Below are 18,778 nucleotides of genomic sequence, written 5' to 3'. Positions count from 1 at the left end.
GAAACTTAAAAATGGTATTAACGTTTTTCAAAACCAACAGGAATATAAATATTGCATTCCTTCAAGCTTGGCAAATATGTTTTAAACTAGTTTGCAAAAGATGTTTCTTTTTCTTTATCATGGAAACTATTACCCATCATTGAACCATCTGTATAATAGGTTAGAATCATGTCAGAAGTATGTTTTAAAGGGAAATTTCACCATTGGGGTACCTGGAGCCCCCAAGAAAATGTAACTGAATTTAAAACAGAACGCGAGGGTTAAGCATATTCTTTAGAACAAAAAAACTCTGAAGCCACAAAAAGTTTGGGAATATAGTCACAAATTAAACTGCCAAGTGACACAAAAAATTTAATCTACTGTATGCATGTAAAGGCTCATATTACTAAATAAGATCTGGCAGGTGAAAATGTTGTTGCTTTAGCATGTTTGACTCACAAACACTTAGAGAGGAGTAATTTGTCCCATTACATCAAAATATATGACTTATAATTCAACTCGTTCTGACGACTGCAGTCTTTAATCATCAAAGTCTCTCCAGACTTTTTTAATATGCTTTTACCCATATACCTTTCTTGAAGTGTGTATACCTTCAGTGCTCTGGGACTGATGCTGAGCACTGATTTTATGCCAGGGTGCAATGTTCAGTTTACAAGACTGTCATCGGCTGAAATGCCATTGCTTCCGGCAACAGTTGGCTCATATCGGTAGTGCCGACATGCTCCCAGCAGAGAGAGGGGTAAAGGAGGAGAAGATGGGAAAAAAGCTGGCTGTTAGATAAGAGCAGGACTGTACTTACGCTTTCACGTTATCTGGCATGAAACACCGATTCCTAAGAAGACCAGCCCACAGCTGCACCCCGACAATGCCGAATATAAAGAAGACAAAAAAGCACAGGAGGAGGACGTTGCCTAACATAGGCAGAGTATCAAGAAGCAGAGTCACCAGTATCCTCATACCTGAAACACAGAAACAAAAGAGAAACAGATGCAACACAATTTTAACTGTTGTGTGCTTATTCGATAAAGCTTTCACATTGATTTTACAGGTTTGCATAACATGCTTAATTTTTTAAAGTACCATTATAAATAGCTGAAAGACCAGTATATGAATGAATGAGACAATATTTTGATATTATCAATCTCGACAGATCATTGTTGACCAATAACAGTCTTGTATTTGTTTCAAAATCTACAAACTGCACTTTTTTTTCATAATATTTTTGAAGGAATTTTCAGTAAACATTGTGAAAAATAGATGTGCATTTGATTTAATCCATTTTATTTGTAATAAATTATATCTTTTTGCCATATGAATACTTTTATGTTTTTATAACTAAAGGAGCACTAAACTACATTATAACATTATTAAAAAAAAACAACTACATATTTTCCAGTAATGTGAGATTAATACTGAAATGTGAATTACTTGAAACTGCATTAAAAACATATTACAGTATCAACAGAATTCCCCAAACTAGTCAAACATAGAAATAATATCAAATTGACCAATACTGCTGAAATGTTAAAGGGTTAGTTCATCCAAAAATTAATAACTCACCCTCATGTCATTCCAAACCCATAAGACCTAAGAGCTTTCTGTCCCTCCATTGAATACCTATGTACGGTCTACTGTCCATGTCCAGAAAGGTAATAAAAACATCTTCAAAGTAGTCCATGTCGTAGACAGGTCTGTGAGCGCGTTCATTGCAGTGTAGTGATGTCTGGTTCGCGAACTAACCATTCGATTTAACCGGTTCTTCTTGAACCAGTTCACCAAATCGAACTGAATCGTTTGAAATGGTTCGTGTCTCCAATAAGCATTAATCCACAAGCGACTTAAGGTGTTAACTTGTTTAACTTGGCTGACACTCCCTCCCTTCCCTTGGCTGAACTGGTTCAAGAAGAACCGGTTAAATCGAATGATTCATTCGCGAACCGGATATCACTGCACTTGAACGCGCTCACAACAGACCCAGAAAAGAAGACAATGCTGAATAAAGTCTTAGTTTTTGTTATTTTTGGACCAAAATGTATTTTTAATGCTTCAACAAATTCTAACTGACCCTCTGATGTCACATGGACTACTTTGAAGATGTTTTAAGTTTTCAATGGAGGGACAGAAAGCTCTCAGACTAAATCTAAAATATCTTAAACTGTGTTCCGAAGATCAACGGAGGTCTTACGGGTTTGGAACGACATGAGGGTGAGTCATTAATGACATATTTTATATTTTTGGGTAAACTAACCCTTTAAGTGTTTTCAAGTTCCCAGCATGCACTGCAGCATAAATAATGTTGTGTTGTATTATTTGTTGTGTTTACATTGGTTGATTATCACTGTGATTTGTTTTGAGGTCTAAACTATAGACTATATATCTAATCCTAAAGACACATTTATTTTGTTCCTAACTGAAAATTTGTTAAAACTGTAGTTGCCTTGATGAATTTGTTGTCTGAAAGAGTCATTTTGCATTTAGTGCATGAACTAATTAAAATTGACAAAACAAACGAGCATTACTTAGGACAAATTTTAAGACAATGGTTGAGAAAATCCAGAAAATATGAATGCATCAGGTTGTATTGAGTCTTTATGCTTTCTCAATAATTCCTTCGTAATTGAAGAACGACACCTTTAACAAAATTGATCCCACTTGTAATAATGCTCGACAGAGTACAGGAATTGCATATTTAAATGGATGGCTGTGGGACCACAGGGATTGACTGAGTCAGACTTTAATGGAAAATTAAGACTTATTAAACCATTGAACAGATACACATTTCATTATCTCTCATTGCAGGTGAGCTAACCACCACTCAGAACTCCATAGCAACCATACAGCAAGATCCTAGCAACCACATAGCAATGTGCTTACAGTCACTCAAGAACACTTTATCAACCACAAAACAATGCCCTGGCAACACCCTACAGTAGCACTGTGGTGGTCCATTTTGCACAAGAAACCCTCACATTTTGAGTGGATGCAGAATTCTAGCTGTAACGCTGAGAACTACCATAACAAGAAAAGGCTTAAGGAATGTATTTCACATGCTAATATAAACTCACATCGGAACTTTCGGGCAGTTAAAAACTATACTGTTCTAAAGACTACAAACAAGGCTGTCAAAGATATCACATTACTGTATGCATTTCAATGAGTTTGTCTAATGCTGTTATTCACTTTTTTTAACAGTTAACACATTAAATGCATTATCCTTTTCTGTAGGATTGTTAAAAACAACAATGGTGTTCAGCAAAACTATCTACAGTCTTTTATGTTAGAATTGATTAACATTGATTTAAAAATTATTTGTCATTAATTGATACAATTTATTGTTACTTATTTTATGTATATTATCATGTGTGAAAAATATTCCTGGCTTTAGAAGTGAAATGTCATTTGGATAAACATTAAGGAGATGGCCATCAGATGCAACTCATGCTCACTGTTAAAACATGCCTGTGGCAACATTTGTGCAAAATGATATTTTTATTGCTTCTTGCATATTTTTCGAAACTCAAAGTAAAATGTCTAGTCAGCACTGGTAAAGCACATTGAGTTTTATCTGAAAGAGATGAATATCAATAAGGCAACATTGTTTGTTGTACATATCATGGCAGCTTAGAAAGGAAATGTCCGGTGAGTGGCGCTAAAAGGTTAATGCTTTATCACATTTGAATATAACTAAATAGTGTACACTAAATCTACCCTAAACCAGTGGTGTTTACAAAACCAAAAGTGACATAAAAACACATTTGCTGAGGCAACCATGACATTTTAGCTTGCTTTAACTCTTTAAGCTTTTTTATCAAGTGTCTTGACTCATGTTTCATAGGACTTATACCTGAATGCACCACACTGCAAGTGCAATGCTGTACCAGGTGTGCTACTGAGCAAGTTTCCTACATCAGCAATGGCACTGAATGAATTCAGGGTTTGCATTCCCTGTTTACTGTGAATACATTTGAGGAAAACAGAATCTGTTATAGAATCGATATGCAGTTTCGTGAGATTACATGAAATGAATCACAAAAATATTTGAATCAATAAACAGTCTCAAAAAACAAACAAACCAAAGAGCAAAATATCAGTCATGGATGCATATGTGAATCAGCTGTGTCTCTGTCACATGGCCCAGTGATCAAGACTGACTGGTGTGAACTATGTACAATGACACACTGAATTTATAAGCCCCAAAGCATCAGCGTTCAGGGTATCTCAAGTAGAATGAATGCCCTGTTACCTACAGATACTCATACTTATTTCAGATGAATCCTACGTCTATCTACTTTCTTGATACAACAAAACAATGGTGAAAAGCAGCAAAAAAACACACACTGCAAACCAAACATCATTGTGAGAAGTGCCCCTGAAGAGCAGTGATGTATCCGGTGGATCCGAATGACTAATATGTTTGAGGTGGGTGTGTGCGGCTGATGTAATTTAAGTGTATGATACGGGGAAGAGAGGGCCTTTAATGGGCCTGTCTAAGTATGTATATCCTCTTGATGGCCTTAATTCCACCCACCAAAGACAGCGTGGAGTCACTGTGTCACTCGGACACTTTAATGACCCCCCTAGAGATACTGTACGTGTGATCACAAAGTGGAAGAGGATTAACATGCTAACTCACTCTTATGTAAACAGATAGATGAGAGATAGAGAATTGCTCTGCCAAATGCCAAATATCTAGGTTGGTATTTAAATTACAGCTTCAGGTGTGAAATGGCATGTCGTCACCAACAAAATAATATGGACACACACATGCACTCCAACTAACATCCATAATTCACTCCAGAGAATCATAATATCATTTCATACTAAAAGCACTTCTGCTGGCGGCAACACTCCACCCAGACAAATAAATCACGGTATCTCGTCCTCCATCTGGGCAACAGCAGAGTCATTAAAGCTGATGTGGTGGCGCAGACTTACTTATAGTTTCAATCTACAGCTCACTCCAGAGGTATGTCTCAATCCATCTCTTAGTTTAGTAGTAAGTCCACTGCCCAGGGAATCTGATATTTCTATGGCTGTCAAAATTCGAGTGCATTAAAATGTTTGCTGTCCAAAAATGCTACAAAAAACAAAGGGGAATTTCACTATATTCATGTCTATATACACTGCTTTCATACATCTACAAGTCTATATACATATATATGTTTTCAATAAATTTGTATTTTTATTCAGCAAAGATTCATTCATTTGAACATAAGTGACAGTAAAGACAATCATAATGTAAAAAAACATTTAGGGCCCTATTTTAACGATCTAAACGCAAAGTTTAAAGCACACGGTGCAGGTGCACTCAGGGCATTTTCCAAATCCACTTTTGCTATTTTAACGATGTAAAAACAGTTGGCGCGCCTGGGCGCATGGTCTAAACGGGTTGTCCCTATTCTCTTAATGAGTAATGGGTGTTTTTTGGGCGTAACGTGCAATAAACCAATCAGAGTCTCATCTTCCTTTCCCTTTAAGAGCCAGTTGCGCATGTGCCATGACGGATTCGCTATTTACACGTTGGAATTTGGCAAGCTCAAAGACAGAACGCGTCTCCGAGATGAAACAGAGCTGATCGTGTGCGAGCAAATAGCCTAATTCTGATAAATGTGATGACTATCCATTATGACATGTAGGCATATATATACCAAAAGTTTGGACACACCTTCTCATTCAAAGAGTTTTCTTTATTTTCATGACTATGAAAATTGTAGATTCACACTGAAGGCATCGAAACTATGAATTAACACTTGTAGAATTATATATGGAATTATATACAAAACAAAAAATTGTGAAACAACTGAAAATATGTCATATTGTAGGTTCTTCAAAGTAGCCACCTTTTGCTTTGATGACTGCTTTGCACACTCTTGGCCTTCTCTTGATGAGCTTCAAGAGGTAGTCACCTGAAATGGTCTTCCAACAGTCTTGAAGGAGTTCCCCGAGAGATGCTTAGCACTTGTTGGCCCTTTTGCCTTCTGTCTGCGGTCCAGCTCACCCCTAAACCTTCTCGATTGGGTTCAGGTCCGGTGACTGTGGAGGCCAGGTCATCTGGAGCAGCACCCCATCACTCTCCTTCTTGGTCAAATAGCCCTTGATGCCTTCAGTGTGACTCTACAATTTTCATAGTCATGAAAATAAAGAAAACTCTTTGAATGAGAAGGTGTGTCCAAACTTTTGGTCTGTACAATATATATATATATATATATATATATATATATATATATATATATATATATATATATATATATATATATATATATATATATATATTATATTTAATTGTAATATTTGACAATATTATTGTATTATTAATCAAATAAATGCAGAATTAGTGAGTGTAAAAGTCAAAGGTTGTGTTCTGTAAGATGTCAATCATGCACACTGGCTCATCATGTGATTAGCTGAGATGATCTCTGCTTCACAAATCATAGTTCAGGCAGCTGTTTTCTCCTTTCATCACAGAATTTTTGACCAGGATGTATGACTTTGTTTCTACTTTGCATTTGGAAACACTTAAAAACAAAAGCATTTAGTAACACTTTAGCTTGGGGACCAATTCTTACTATTAATTAGCTGCTTATTAGCATTCAGCAACATAAAAAGCTTCAACATGTCAAAAAAGGCTGAGAGAAAGACTAAACATCTGGGTAAAAGCAGATCAGGTTTCAGATTGAGTGTTGCTCCCTGCTCACGCTACATCACAAGCGGGGATACACACAGTCTGTGTGTGGTCTGTCTGGGAAAGGAGCATGCAGAGTCGGCTCTCGAGGGAGGCGGAGTGGCAGCTGCACTCGTGGGATTCATAGATGGATCTGGCAGAGGGAACGGAGACGGGCGAGTACCTATCTTCGTCCTCAACCACCAGATGTGTGTAGATGCTGCTCTGGCTCCACTGCAACTCCAGGGCATCCGCATACTAAAATATATAGACGATTGGTTGATTCTGGCTCAAAGAACAGATGGTGGTTTGACATCGAGATGTCGTTCTACCCCATATAAGAAAGTTGGTTTTAAAGATTTAACGCCAAGTGTGCTTTCTCATTACAGAGGACCACTTATCTGGGAGTGGAGTGGGAGTCGACCACAATGCATTCACGATTGCCCCCTGTTTGGATCGAATCGATCCTCAATGCATTCACGAGAGTCAAAGAAAGCTGTTCACTCAAGCAGTTTCAGAAACTATTTGGTTTGATGGCAGCTGCGTCATGATGATACCTCTTGACCTGCTGTAGATGAGTCCCCTACAGTCGTGGCTCAAGACCAAGGGGTTCTCCCCGAGGAGAAACCAATTTCACATGATCAAGGTCACGCAGCGATGCTTATGTGCCTTGGACATGTGGAGGAAACCTTGGCTCTTGTCTCAGGGCCTGGTGCTGGGAGCTCCTTGTTGCCATGTAACACTAGTGATGGACGCATCCCTCACCGGGTCTGTGGAGTGATCGCCATCTCTTGTGGCACATCAACTGCCTGTAGATGCTGCCATATTTCGAGCATTGAAACATTTTCTCCCAGACCTAAGAGATCGCCATATGTTGGTGCGCACCGACAACACAGAAGTGGTCTCTTATATCAACCACCGAGGGGGTCTGCACTCACGCCGTTTGCACAAACTAGCGTACCCGATACTTGTTTGGTCCCAGGGAAAACTCCTTTCACTGAGAGCAGTACATATTCCTGGTAATTTGAATATGGGAGCAGAGCCCACCCAGAAGACATTGCACTGTCCCCTTTGGTTTTCTTTGACTCATCCGGCTCCATTGGGGCTGGATGCTATGGTACAGACGTGGCCAAGACTTCGTCTGTACACTTTTCCCCCGATCGTTCTGCTCCTGGGAGTTCTGGAGAGAGTGCAACGGGATGGGGTCCGTCTTCTGCTAGTAGCCCCGTTCTGGCCAGGCCGAGTATGGTTCTCAGATCTGATTTCTCTCCTTGACGGCTCTCCATAGGCACGATATTCCACTCTCACCCGGAGCTGTGGAAATTATGGGTGTGGCTTCCAGTCTCGTAGCATCCAGTCTCTCAAACGAGGTTGTTGAGACCATTCTCCAATCCAGAGGTTCCTCTATGTGGAAACTGTATGCCTTGAAGTGGAAAGTTTTCAATTCTTGGTGTGGAGATTGTCAACTTGACCCAGTTAACTACCCAGTTGGTAAACTGCTGGAGTTCCTGCAGGCCTATTTCTCCGCAGGGTTGACCCACTCCACCCTGACTAGTAAGCCAATTCTCAAATAACTATTATGATGAATTTTGTTCTACACACTCAAATGATAGAAGTACTTGCGCTGTCCAATCTATTAAGACTGTGTTTGTTCCCCGAATATTGAGGTCAAAATATAAATATAATGTAGCATCTAGAGAAAATCTTATCATTATTGTGATTAAGTGATTAAACCAGAAAAATGTAAAGTAAATGAACAAAAACAATTTTTAAAGTCACCCAAAGCAGTTATTGTAAATGAAATGATCACAGATAATTGTTTTGATATACTCCGCTTGACTGAAACCTGGCTAAAAACAAATGATTATATTGGTCTAAATGAGTCGACTCCACTAAACTAATGTTATAAGCATGAGCCCCGTCAGACTGGTCGTGGCGGAGGTGTTGCAACAATATATAGTGATATTTTCAATGTTACCCAGAAAACAGAATACAGGTTTATATCATTTGAAATACTTCTGCTTAATGTTACACTGTCAGATATGCAAAAGAAATCTAATGTATCTCTTGCTCTGGCTACTGTGTATAGACCACCAGGGCCGTGTACAGAATTCTTAAAATAATTTGCAGATTTCCTCTCAGACCTTCTGGTTACAGTTGATAAAGCGCTAATCATGGGGGATTTTAATATTCACGTTGATAATACAAATGATGCATTAGGAGTAGGCGTTTACTGATCTAATAAACTCTTTTGGAGTCAAGCTAAATGTCACCAGGTCCACTCATCGTTTTAATCATACACTAGATTTAATTATATCGCATGGAATCGATCTTACTGATATAGATATCGTACCTCAAAGTGATAATGTTACAGACCATTTTCTTGTATTGTGCAAACTGCGTATTACTGATATTAACTATATGTCTCAGCGTTACCGTCTGGGCAGAACTATTGTTCCAGCCACCAAAGAAAGATTTGCAAATAACCTGCCTGATTTATCTCTACTGATATTTGTACCCAAAAATACACATGAACTAGACAAAATGACTGGCAACATGGGCACTATTTTCTCTAATACATTAGAAGCTGTTGCCCCCATCCAATTGGAAAAGGTTAGAAAAAAACATACTGTGCCATGGTATAACAGTAATACTCACTCTCTCAAGAAAGAAACTCGTAGTCTTGAATGCAAATGGAGAAAAACTAACTTGGAAGTTTTTAGAATTGCATGGAAAAACAGTACGTCCAGCTATAGACAGGCTCTAAAAACTGCTAGGGAAGAGCATATACACAAACTCATATAAAATAACCAAAACAATCGAAGGTTTTTATTTAGCACAGTGGCTAAATTAACAAATAACCAGACACCACCTGTCCAAAATGCAGCAGATAGAGTCCTCACCAGGTCAAGAAAATATGATCATATTACCCCAATTTTACAGTCTCTGCACTGGCTACCTATTAAGTTGTGTATCAGTTACAAATTATCATTACATACCTATAAGGCCCTAAATGGTTTAGCGTCTGCGTACCTAACTAGCCTTATGCGTTACATATCCATCACGCTCCTTAAGGTCTCAAAAGCTGGACTTTTGGTAGTTCCTAGGATAGCAAAGTCCACTAAAGGAGGTAGAGCTTTTTCATATTTGGCTCCCAAACTCTGGAATAGACTTCCTGATAATATTCGGGGTTCAGACACACTCTCTCTGCTTAAATCTAGATTAAAAACACATCTCTTTCGCCAAGCATTCGAATAATGCATCTCTTAAATTTTTCTGAAAAATCCTGTCATACGTGCACAAACTGACAGTCACCACTTATAAGCTACAACTAAATATTGTAGAAACGTAATTTTCTGTAAAGTTGCTTTATAATGATTTGCATCGTAAAAACCACTATACAAATAAACTTGAATTGAATTGAATTGAACTGAATTGAAGGTCTACATGGTGGCCATTAGGGATGGGTATTGTTAAGGTTTTAACGGTATTGCTACTCTTACCGATACTGCTTAACGTTCCGGTACTTTAACATTATTCTCATCGGTACTTTGTGTTGTGTGTGTGTGTGTTTTTTTTAAGAACAAGTTGAGAACAGAATTAACATTTCTTTATTTTTTTTAATGTAAAATTAATAATGGGCTTGTCTTGGACCAGAGGTGTTAGGAGGAGTTGGTTGGTTCATAGTAGCTGCAATTGGCTATTTTGTAAACTAACTTGAGGTGCTGTGCATTTAAGCTAGCCAAATAAATGTTTACATTTACATACTAATCTTTCCTTATTTGGAATTTTAAAAACAAGTAGAAAATATGTTGATTTCATTCAAATTTTTCCCAGAAGAAATCAACAGAATTTCTACGTAAGGTTAGCAAACCAGGGAGATTTTACATTTATTTTAAATGACGTGAACAACGTTGATTAAACATGATTTTAGTATACATACTTGACATAGATGGGGCAACAACCAGAGACGAGCTAGCTAGGCAGTCGATACACATAATGCACTTTTGAAAGATGCTTTGACAGATTGCTTGTGTTTCCGCCCTTACATGCAAATATTGTTTTGCACTTATGACAACGAGGGTTGTCAGCATTAACTCTAGTGAAGTATAACCACACTTTTGGAACGTTTTGCTCTCTCCGCCATCGTCACTCTTTGTATTAAGCGGGAGTTTTCGTAGTGTTATGCGTGTACCATGCTCGTTCTTGTTGTGTGTAACTGACAGACAGCCTCCGCGGTGTGCATGCGAGTTCTTGCAGATCTCACAGACAAACGTCTTAATAATATTGCAAATTAGAAATGTTTGCTAAGATAAAATGTACACGACAACATTATTAAGCAAAAATACATAGTACATTATTTTTTTTCCTCCAGTACCGAAAGCAGAACCGATACCGTCAGATCTTAATGATACTACGGTCTTTCATAATTTAGCCCCGGGGCCAGTTTAATACCGGGTTTCGGTACCCATCCCTAGTGGCCATTACGGACTACCACATCCCTCTCTGTGACCAGTCAGTGGGCAAACACCCCCCAGTTTCACGTTTCCTCTGTGGTGTGGTGAGACCCCCAGTACGATCTCGTGTCCCCACGTGGAACCTGGCTGTGGTGCTAAAAGCTCTTTGTAAGTCTTCATTCAAGCCCATTGAAGAAGTTTCTATCTCACAATTAAGACTGCCTTTCTTCTGGCTATTTCTTCTCTAAAGAGAGTTGGGGATCTTCAGGCTCTCTCACTGGCCCCTTGCGCCGGACATGGCAAAAGTGTTTCTCTACCCTCGTGCGAGGTATACTCCTAAGGTCCCCTCTGTTACACCACAGCCTATCGTACTACAGGCCTTTAGTCCTCCTCCCTTCAGGGAGCCAAACCAGCACAAGCTTAACTGTATGTGTCCAGTGTGAGCACTGGACGCATATGTCCACATATCTGCCCTGTGGAGAAGGTTTGTGTGCTATGCTCCCCCTAAGAGAGGTCTTCCAGCTACAAAACAGACCCTCAGTTGGTGGATAGTGGATGCTATTTCTATTGCTTATGAGTCCTCTGATCTCCCCTCACCATTGGGTGTCAAGGCTCACTTGCCCTGAAACATGACGGCCTCCAAGGCCTTCTTGGCAGGTATGTCTATGCAGGACATCTGCAACGCTGTGGGGTGGTGCATGCCCCTCACGTTTTTCAGAATTTATTGTCTAGATCTGCGAGCCACTCTGGGCTCTTCTGTTCTCTCATCCTAGCTGTGCAGGCTTCAACACTGGGCAGGGATTTTTGAAGCCAAAAAAAGTGCTTCCATCCATCATTAAACTACTCCACATGCTTAGTCTTGCACATGCCCTCTTGAGTGACCGGAAGCTGGAGATTACAGCTTATATATTTTTAAAAATCAATATATTTCTTACACAAATGCATCGTTTCGCTTCAGTAGGCCTTTATTAACACCCTGTGGAATTATCAATAAATAACACTTTTAATCAACTTAATTATTTATCTGGATTTTCTAGCATGACAGACACTTACTAGGCACTCTGTTGATGGCTCGCAGGGGCCTGAGCACTCGCACAGTTCGGATGGCTGACAGGCTCGCATTATGACCATCCAGTGAATACTCCATCATCCTGAAGAAAGCAGAGCAGAGGAAACATACTGAAAGCATCAGACATTAAAGGTTAATCTCTATAACCTTTCTTTCTGTCAATCTTACATGAGGATAATGAAAGAAAAGAGGTTTTAAAAGGAAGTCTTGATGCATTCATCAATCTTGTCAATTTAAAGGTCACTTTAAGGAACAAAGGGGATTTTTTTTTTGGTAAATGAATCAGAGCATTGGGAAATCTCACAGAAGTTCTTTTTCCCAACTGACGGCCTGTAAATCGAGCGGCGAGTCCCTTTTGACCAGCTTTACCGTGGTGATAATGGTTGAATACATGAGTGACAAGTGAGAAAAAAGGCGGGATTCCTCACCCTGCCATCACAATGAAGAAGTCCAGGCGGTTCCATGTATCGCCAAGGTAACACTTTGATCCAAAAATCCCCAGGGCTATCATTTTGATGACCATCTCCACAGCAAAGAAGGCGAAAATGCAGTCATCAAATACCTATGGACATAGATCACATTAATTTCTATTATATAGAATGACAAAACTTGTTTTCTTACAAAAGTATTGTATACCCCTCAAAAAACTTTGCATTCACCTGAAAAAAATTGGGGTAATGCTTTAGTTTAGGGACCAAGTCTCACTATTATATAGTTGCTTATTAGCATTCAATTTACTAGCAACATTTTGAGAGAAGGTCACTTTGATCTCTTCACAGATTCCTGTTCCTGTCGCTGGAAAAATGAAAAATGGGCATAAAACTTTTTGGCACCATTTGAGTGGTTTACAGGGAGAGAGTGAGAAGATCAGATGTTATTCATTTTGTGTAGTATTTTCAGCTCTGGCCCCAGCTGACCCGAACTCCTAATTCATGCTGATGCTAATGTCAGGCTCTTCAGGACATACAAATTTCCCACAGTACCGTATATTAAACCCAGGTCGCTTTGGTGGGAGCGTGGGGAGGATTACAGAGAATTACAAAACTACAGAAATAAATGCCTGAGTCTCTGATATCTGGCAAAGGTCCCAGTGACCCCTAAACCTGTGTGTGCCACAAAACATGGCGACATGCCATCTCTGTGCTGAGACAGTCCTAAAAACAGACATTGGACACAAAAATAATAAAATAAACAAAAAAAAAATAAAGGTTAAGATATAATTTTAGGACCAATGGAGATCATGCGAATTCTGATGTACAGTGGCCCCAAAAAGCACTTGAAGATTCAATTTACAGCATTTTATTATTACTGAGATACTTTCAGAGTTTTCATTTATATTTATTATTATTTTTTATTTTAAAATATCATCAATTATTTTTATATTTTTTATTTTCATCTTAAAGCTTTGTTGTTGTTATTTTTATTTTGTTAAATATTTTATTTATTTTCCATCTATATAAACTTCCCCCCAATTTTATTTTAGTACATTTAGTTTTATGTTATTTAAAGCAACGAAATACCTACAGTTTTATGGAATAAAATCACTTTCAAAAATAATCGTACGTAATTCAAAACATTTGTGTGTAATTTTAATATACTCGTGCGTAATTTAAAACTATTGTACGTAATTCTGTTTTTTGTCAGAGTTGGATTCCAAAATCTACGGCCACGACGGTTTACAGATACGCGATTTTGTGTGTTTTTTTATAGTACAACTATAAAATGTACGACTGTGACAGTTTACAGACACGGCGCTTGTTTTCACAATAGCTCTGTTATACACACGACATGCAAATTACGACCACGAAATGCGGTGTGTGAAACGACTGTCAAAAATACGTCATTAAGGTCACAGGCATTACTATGCGAGGGAAGATGAATTGATTCAACGAAGTGCGCATGCGCCCTACCAAAGTTTTAAACCACTGGCGCCGAAATGGCGGATCAACAGCCAAGCGCTTACACCTCGTCTCAGGTAAGTTAATAATTATTATTATTTTTTTTTAATCTGACATGTTTAAACTGGGGTCATCAAACTTGTTCCAGGCGGTCATGAGGTCGGAGCTAATCTCTGAAGGACACGGGCCCTCCAGGACCGAACTTGACGACCCCTGTGTACTAATAACTAATAACAGAGAGTATCAATATTACAGAGATAGTAATCGTTTGTTAACATGGACAAATGGTGCATAGTCTAATTAAATATGTGCTAATTTGCATAAATACCACAACAGATCTAAACATTGGGTCTAGCCAGGTGAAAATGTCTTGTTAAATTTTGTTGACAAATAACAGTAAAATGCTTAATATTAAGATATGAGTGGAACCCATTTAGGCTACCCATGAGCATCAATACAGAGAGGCAGGAAGAAGTACTTTGGTTCCTACTTAGGCTGGTTCCTTTATTAATTTTTAAAAGATTATATTTGGGGCTGTTTCTGGGGGACGAGTCTGAGGCAAGAACATGAGACAATAGTAAGGAGCATGCAGAAGACAAAAAGTAGGCAAAATAAAAAGTAAATTTCCAGAAACAGTCCCACGGACCAAACTAATAAAGGCTGGTTTCTAAAGTACTTCTTCCTGCCTCTCTGTATTAATGCTCATGGGTAGCCTAAATGGGTTCCATTCAGACCTTAATATTAAGTATTTTACTGTTATCAACAAGATCGAACAAGACATTTTCACCTGGCTATACCCAATGTTTAGATCTGTTGTGGTATTTATGCAAATTAGCACATAAATACAGAAAGAAATGACTGAGTAAGTTAAATTGTTTTTAAACCATTGATTTATCTCTATCAACATAATCACACACAATATTGTAGTAACAAGATGTTGTAATCTTTATTTGCTGGAAAATGACAATCAGTCAAGTTTGTGTTTTAAGCACATCTGACACATCCCTAAACCTGAAATGTAAAGCAGAACGAGCTCCACTTGCAGGTTATTGTAGAATATGTAAGCACACTGACATATGCATAATTTATTTTTGCACTGTTAATCAATTTTACATTTTCACTTAGTGCAGGTTAATGTAAGGAAGATAATGTACTACAGATATTTAAATCCTTTTTGTATGTACTCCACTTCTTCACTGCCTGACCATCATCTTAATGTTTATGCAGTTCAATGTTTTTATTATTTTTTTATATCTAAAGCACCTTGCTCAGTAAGTATTTAGATGTTTTTCATATATGTCACGGTCTAAGCATGATCTGTTTCTGTTGTTCTGATGAAGGAAACTTGTGTTGGGGAGGATTCAATATCTGTTGAGGCTCATGTGAATGTGTGATAAAGTGAAACACATCCAGACACATGGCTGTCAAAGACCACACGACAGGAACATTCTCCTGGAGACGCTGAGAAAGCACTGAAGGAATGTCTGAGGAGGATGTACTCAAAAAATACACATACTTCAGGACACCTGCTGGAGTGAGTATATTAAAGAAAAAAAAACTCATCAACTGTAAAATATCATGTTTCAAATATTTTCAGGTAATATTTTATTCTTCTGTACCTTTTTAGCCCATCTGTTAAAAATTTAAAGCAATAGTTTTAGAAAACAATGTAAGATTTATCAGTCTAGACAAGAACATGAAATGCACCGTATATTGTGAAGCTTATACATTAGCTTCTGATTGTTTCTGCAGTTCTGCACTGTATGTAGCTACACTGTCTGAGCCAAAGAGAATGCAACAGAATCTGATGAATCTGAAAAGTGTTTTTTTTTTTTTTTTCTTGTTATTATTATTATTATTGTTGTTGTTGTTGTTGTTATTATTCTTTTTATTCATTTATTTTATGAAAGGGGGACCTGTCTACACCTTTCCTACCGTACACCTGATGGATACTGACTGTAAAATGTCAATCATAGTTCGAGGGCTCAGTGTGGTGACAGAAGATGGAACAGATGAGTGTCAGTGCACCAGTCTTGATGAAGCTTCATAACAGCCTTCTGGATGTATTCTGCTTTCAACATTGCATATCCACCACACATGAGAAAGACACTGACTTTCCTTCAGAGGGACATTGTCAACATTAGAAGATGGAGACAAGCACTGCCAGTAACTTTACTCTGAATGATTAGCCTCTTTTATTAGATCCTCATGCCTTGACTGTACCATTGCACAAAGTGCACTCGAAGGACATTCACTCTTTTGAAGTTAACCCAACACTTTGGAGTTGTACATGCACATGAACCAAATAGCTTGCTCTATTCTTTTTTCTATTCTATCTGTTTTCTTTTTATTTATTACATTATTTAAAAGCCCTTGCTACATGTAATGTGTTAAGCTAACTGAGACTTGTTAAAGCTCTTATATATCATTGCTCTTTTTGTTTTTTGATTGCTTCAACTCTGTCCTCATCTGTAAGTCGATTTGAATAAAAGCGTCTGCTAAATGAATAAATGTAAATGTAAATATTAGTATAACCTGTGGTATAGATGAGTGCCAGTCAACTTTTTTCTGATTCCATTCTGTTAGAAACCATGCACAGGAAGCATATGTAGTACTTTTGTTACTCAGTGAATAGTCAGTAGTACAGTTGTATTATAATATAATGGAGAAGGATCTGGCTGCAGACTTGCAGTCTCAGACACTTGTGCTTCTTTTTTTATTGGATATTTTATTCTACTTATTGGTTACTTCTTGTTTGAATCTCTCAACATTTGTTTTTCTCTTGTGTAGGTATGGTTGACTGGAAGTCTGTCAGTCCAGATGTGAGGAAGACACAGAGTGGAGCTGGAGCTCAGCAGATGTGTGATGCTGTAGATACTGTGGTCTTGGAAAGAAGGGATCTTCACAGCTTTCTATTCAGACGAAGAGTTTGCTGGATTCTGTTCTATGGACTGCTACTACAGAATGAATGAATGAATGAGTGGTCTATCTATCTATCTATCTATCTATCTATCTATCTATCTATCTTTTTACTTGAATTGGTGAATGAAACTGAAAGCTAAATAAATGTTTTAGTGGATAAACCTGTGTCTGTTTGATTAATTGGTTAATGTCACTTAAAACAAGGTTACTAAACTCTGCTGACTAATTTTTTAATTTATTAGTTTTTTTTTTTTTTTTACTCATTTTTCTCTATCAGGCAAAACCTAGTTTTCTAGTGTAACACTTTACAATAAAGTTTAATTTGTTGACTGATGTATTAACTAACATTAACTATGAGCAATGCATTTGATACAGTATTTATTAAACTTTGTTAATTTATAAAAATACAGCTGTACGTTGTTTGTTCTTCTTAGTTCACTAATGTTAACAAATACAGCTGACTTTAAATTACTTTAAATTAAGAACATCAAGTGCGACTAACCGTGTTAAGAGACGTTTGTATTATCAAAAATAATTGTAATCTGTATTTGATTATTGATAAACTAAGACCTAAACGTGCGGTGGTGATTACGTCAGTAAGCCCTTTTGAAGGTACTTTCGAAGTTTAGTTTAATTTAAAACAATATTATTTACATCATTAATGCTGTTTTTACATTGGATAAATTATTATTATTTTTTTTAGGATTATGTGTTTAATTTATCGCTTTCTATGAATCTATAGGCCAATAGCGATTAAGAGTATGACTCTTCGTTGAATCGATTCATCTTCCCTCGGATAGTAATGCCTGTGACCTTGATGACGTATTTTTGACAGTCGTTTTGCACACCGCATTTCGTGGTCGTAATTCGCATGTCGTGTGTATAACAGAGCTATTGTGAAAACAAGCGCCGTGTCTGTAAACTGTCACAGTCGTGCATTTTAGAGTTGTACTCTAAAAAACACACAAACTCGCGTATCTGTAAACCGTAGTGGCCGTAGATTTTGGAATCCAACTCTGACAAAAAACAGAACTACGTACAATAGTTTTAAATTACGCACGAGTATATTAAAATTACACACAAATGTTTTGAATTATGTACGATTATTTTTGAAAGTGATTTTATTCCATACAGTTTTAAGTGTTCAAATGCTTTTATGGAATACTTTATCTTGGAATTATGTTTGAAGGAACATTATCATATTACAAGCTTTCTCTCACTGCATAATGTACCAAGACTTACCTGTAGGACGATACACCACTCAGACTGGCACTTAAGGTCCTCACATGGCTGGAACATGCCCAGAGTCACACAGTTCAGGAGAATCACCAGCATGCTCACATGCTCAAACCATGTGCACAAGAGTCAAGGGAATATATCACAGAGATTATAAAGTCATGGCAAAGCACTGTTACTCCACAAAACATAAAAAGATATATAAAATGAATACAAATATTGATTTTACTGATCCCTTACTAAGCTTAGAGCAAATGAGTTTAACAACCAGAGTAAACAACACTATGGATTTGCAAAAATATAAATAAATCATCAAGAACATTATTTGCAAAACGTTCCTTCCTTCTGACTGAATTTTAATTAAACTTTTAAAGCATGATTAAGGAGTGCAAAGCCTATTATTCAGAATAAATAAATATATAAATGAAATAAATTAAGTTTTAAATGTTCTCTTTTTAAGTTGTTTGGTTTCCTCAAATATAAATAAATAAAAAAGTTAGAGGTCTTAGGGTGTCTTAAAAGTTTCACAAACCAC

General features: G+C 37.5%; 1 protein-coding gene and 1 long non-coding RNA gene across 4 annotated transcripts in view; one reads left to right on the top strand and one right to left on the bottom strand.

The window, feature by feature from the left end:
- The window catches only part of LOC127951846 (voltage-dependent T-type calcium channel subunit alpha-1H-like), a 52,925-nt gene extending 34,544 nt beyond the window's left edge, over positions 1-18,381 (bottom strand). For all 3 annotated transcript variants that reach the window (XM_052549919.1, XM_052549935.1, XM_052549928.1), the window contains exons 1-4: positions 18,250-18,381; positions 12,616-12,749; positions 12,172-12,269; positions 800-959 (exon numbers count right to left, since the gene is read on the bottom strand). In XM_052549919.1, the coding sequence (XP_052405879.1) occupies positions 800-959; positions 12,172-12,269; positions 12,616-12,749; positions 18,250-18,342 (485 nt within the window). In that variant the 5' untranslated portion in view covers positions 18,343-18,381. The remainder of the gene's footprint in view (positions 1-799; positions 960-12,171; positions 12,270-12,615; positions 12,750-18,249) is intronic.
- Positions 13,741-17,168, top strand: LOC127951874 (uncharacterized). The gene is made up of 3 exons (XR_008152759.1): positions 13,741-14,162; positions 15,426-15,619; positions 15,996-17,168. It is a non-coding gene; the product is annotated as an uncharacterized LOC127951874 (long non-coding RNA).
- Positions 18,382-18,778: the final 397 nt, after the last annotated feature.

The sequence above is a fragment of the Carassius gibelio genome, chromosome A3 (genome assembly GCF_023724105.1).
Source record: "Carassius gibelio isolate Cgi1373 ecotype wild population from Czech Republic chromosome A3, carGib1.2-hapl.c, whole genome shotgun sequence".
Classification (NCBI taxonomy): Eukaryota; Metazoa; Chordata; class Actinopteri; order Cypriniformes; family Cyprinidae; genus Carassius; species Carassius gibelio.
The sequence above is the reverse complement of the archived record's forward strand: the minus strand, read 5'-3'. Positions and strand labels throughout refer to the sequence as shown.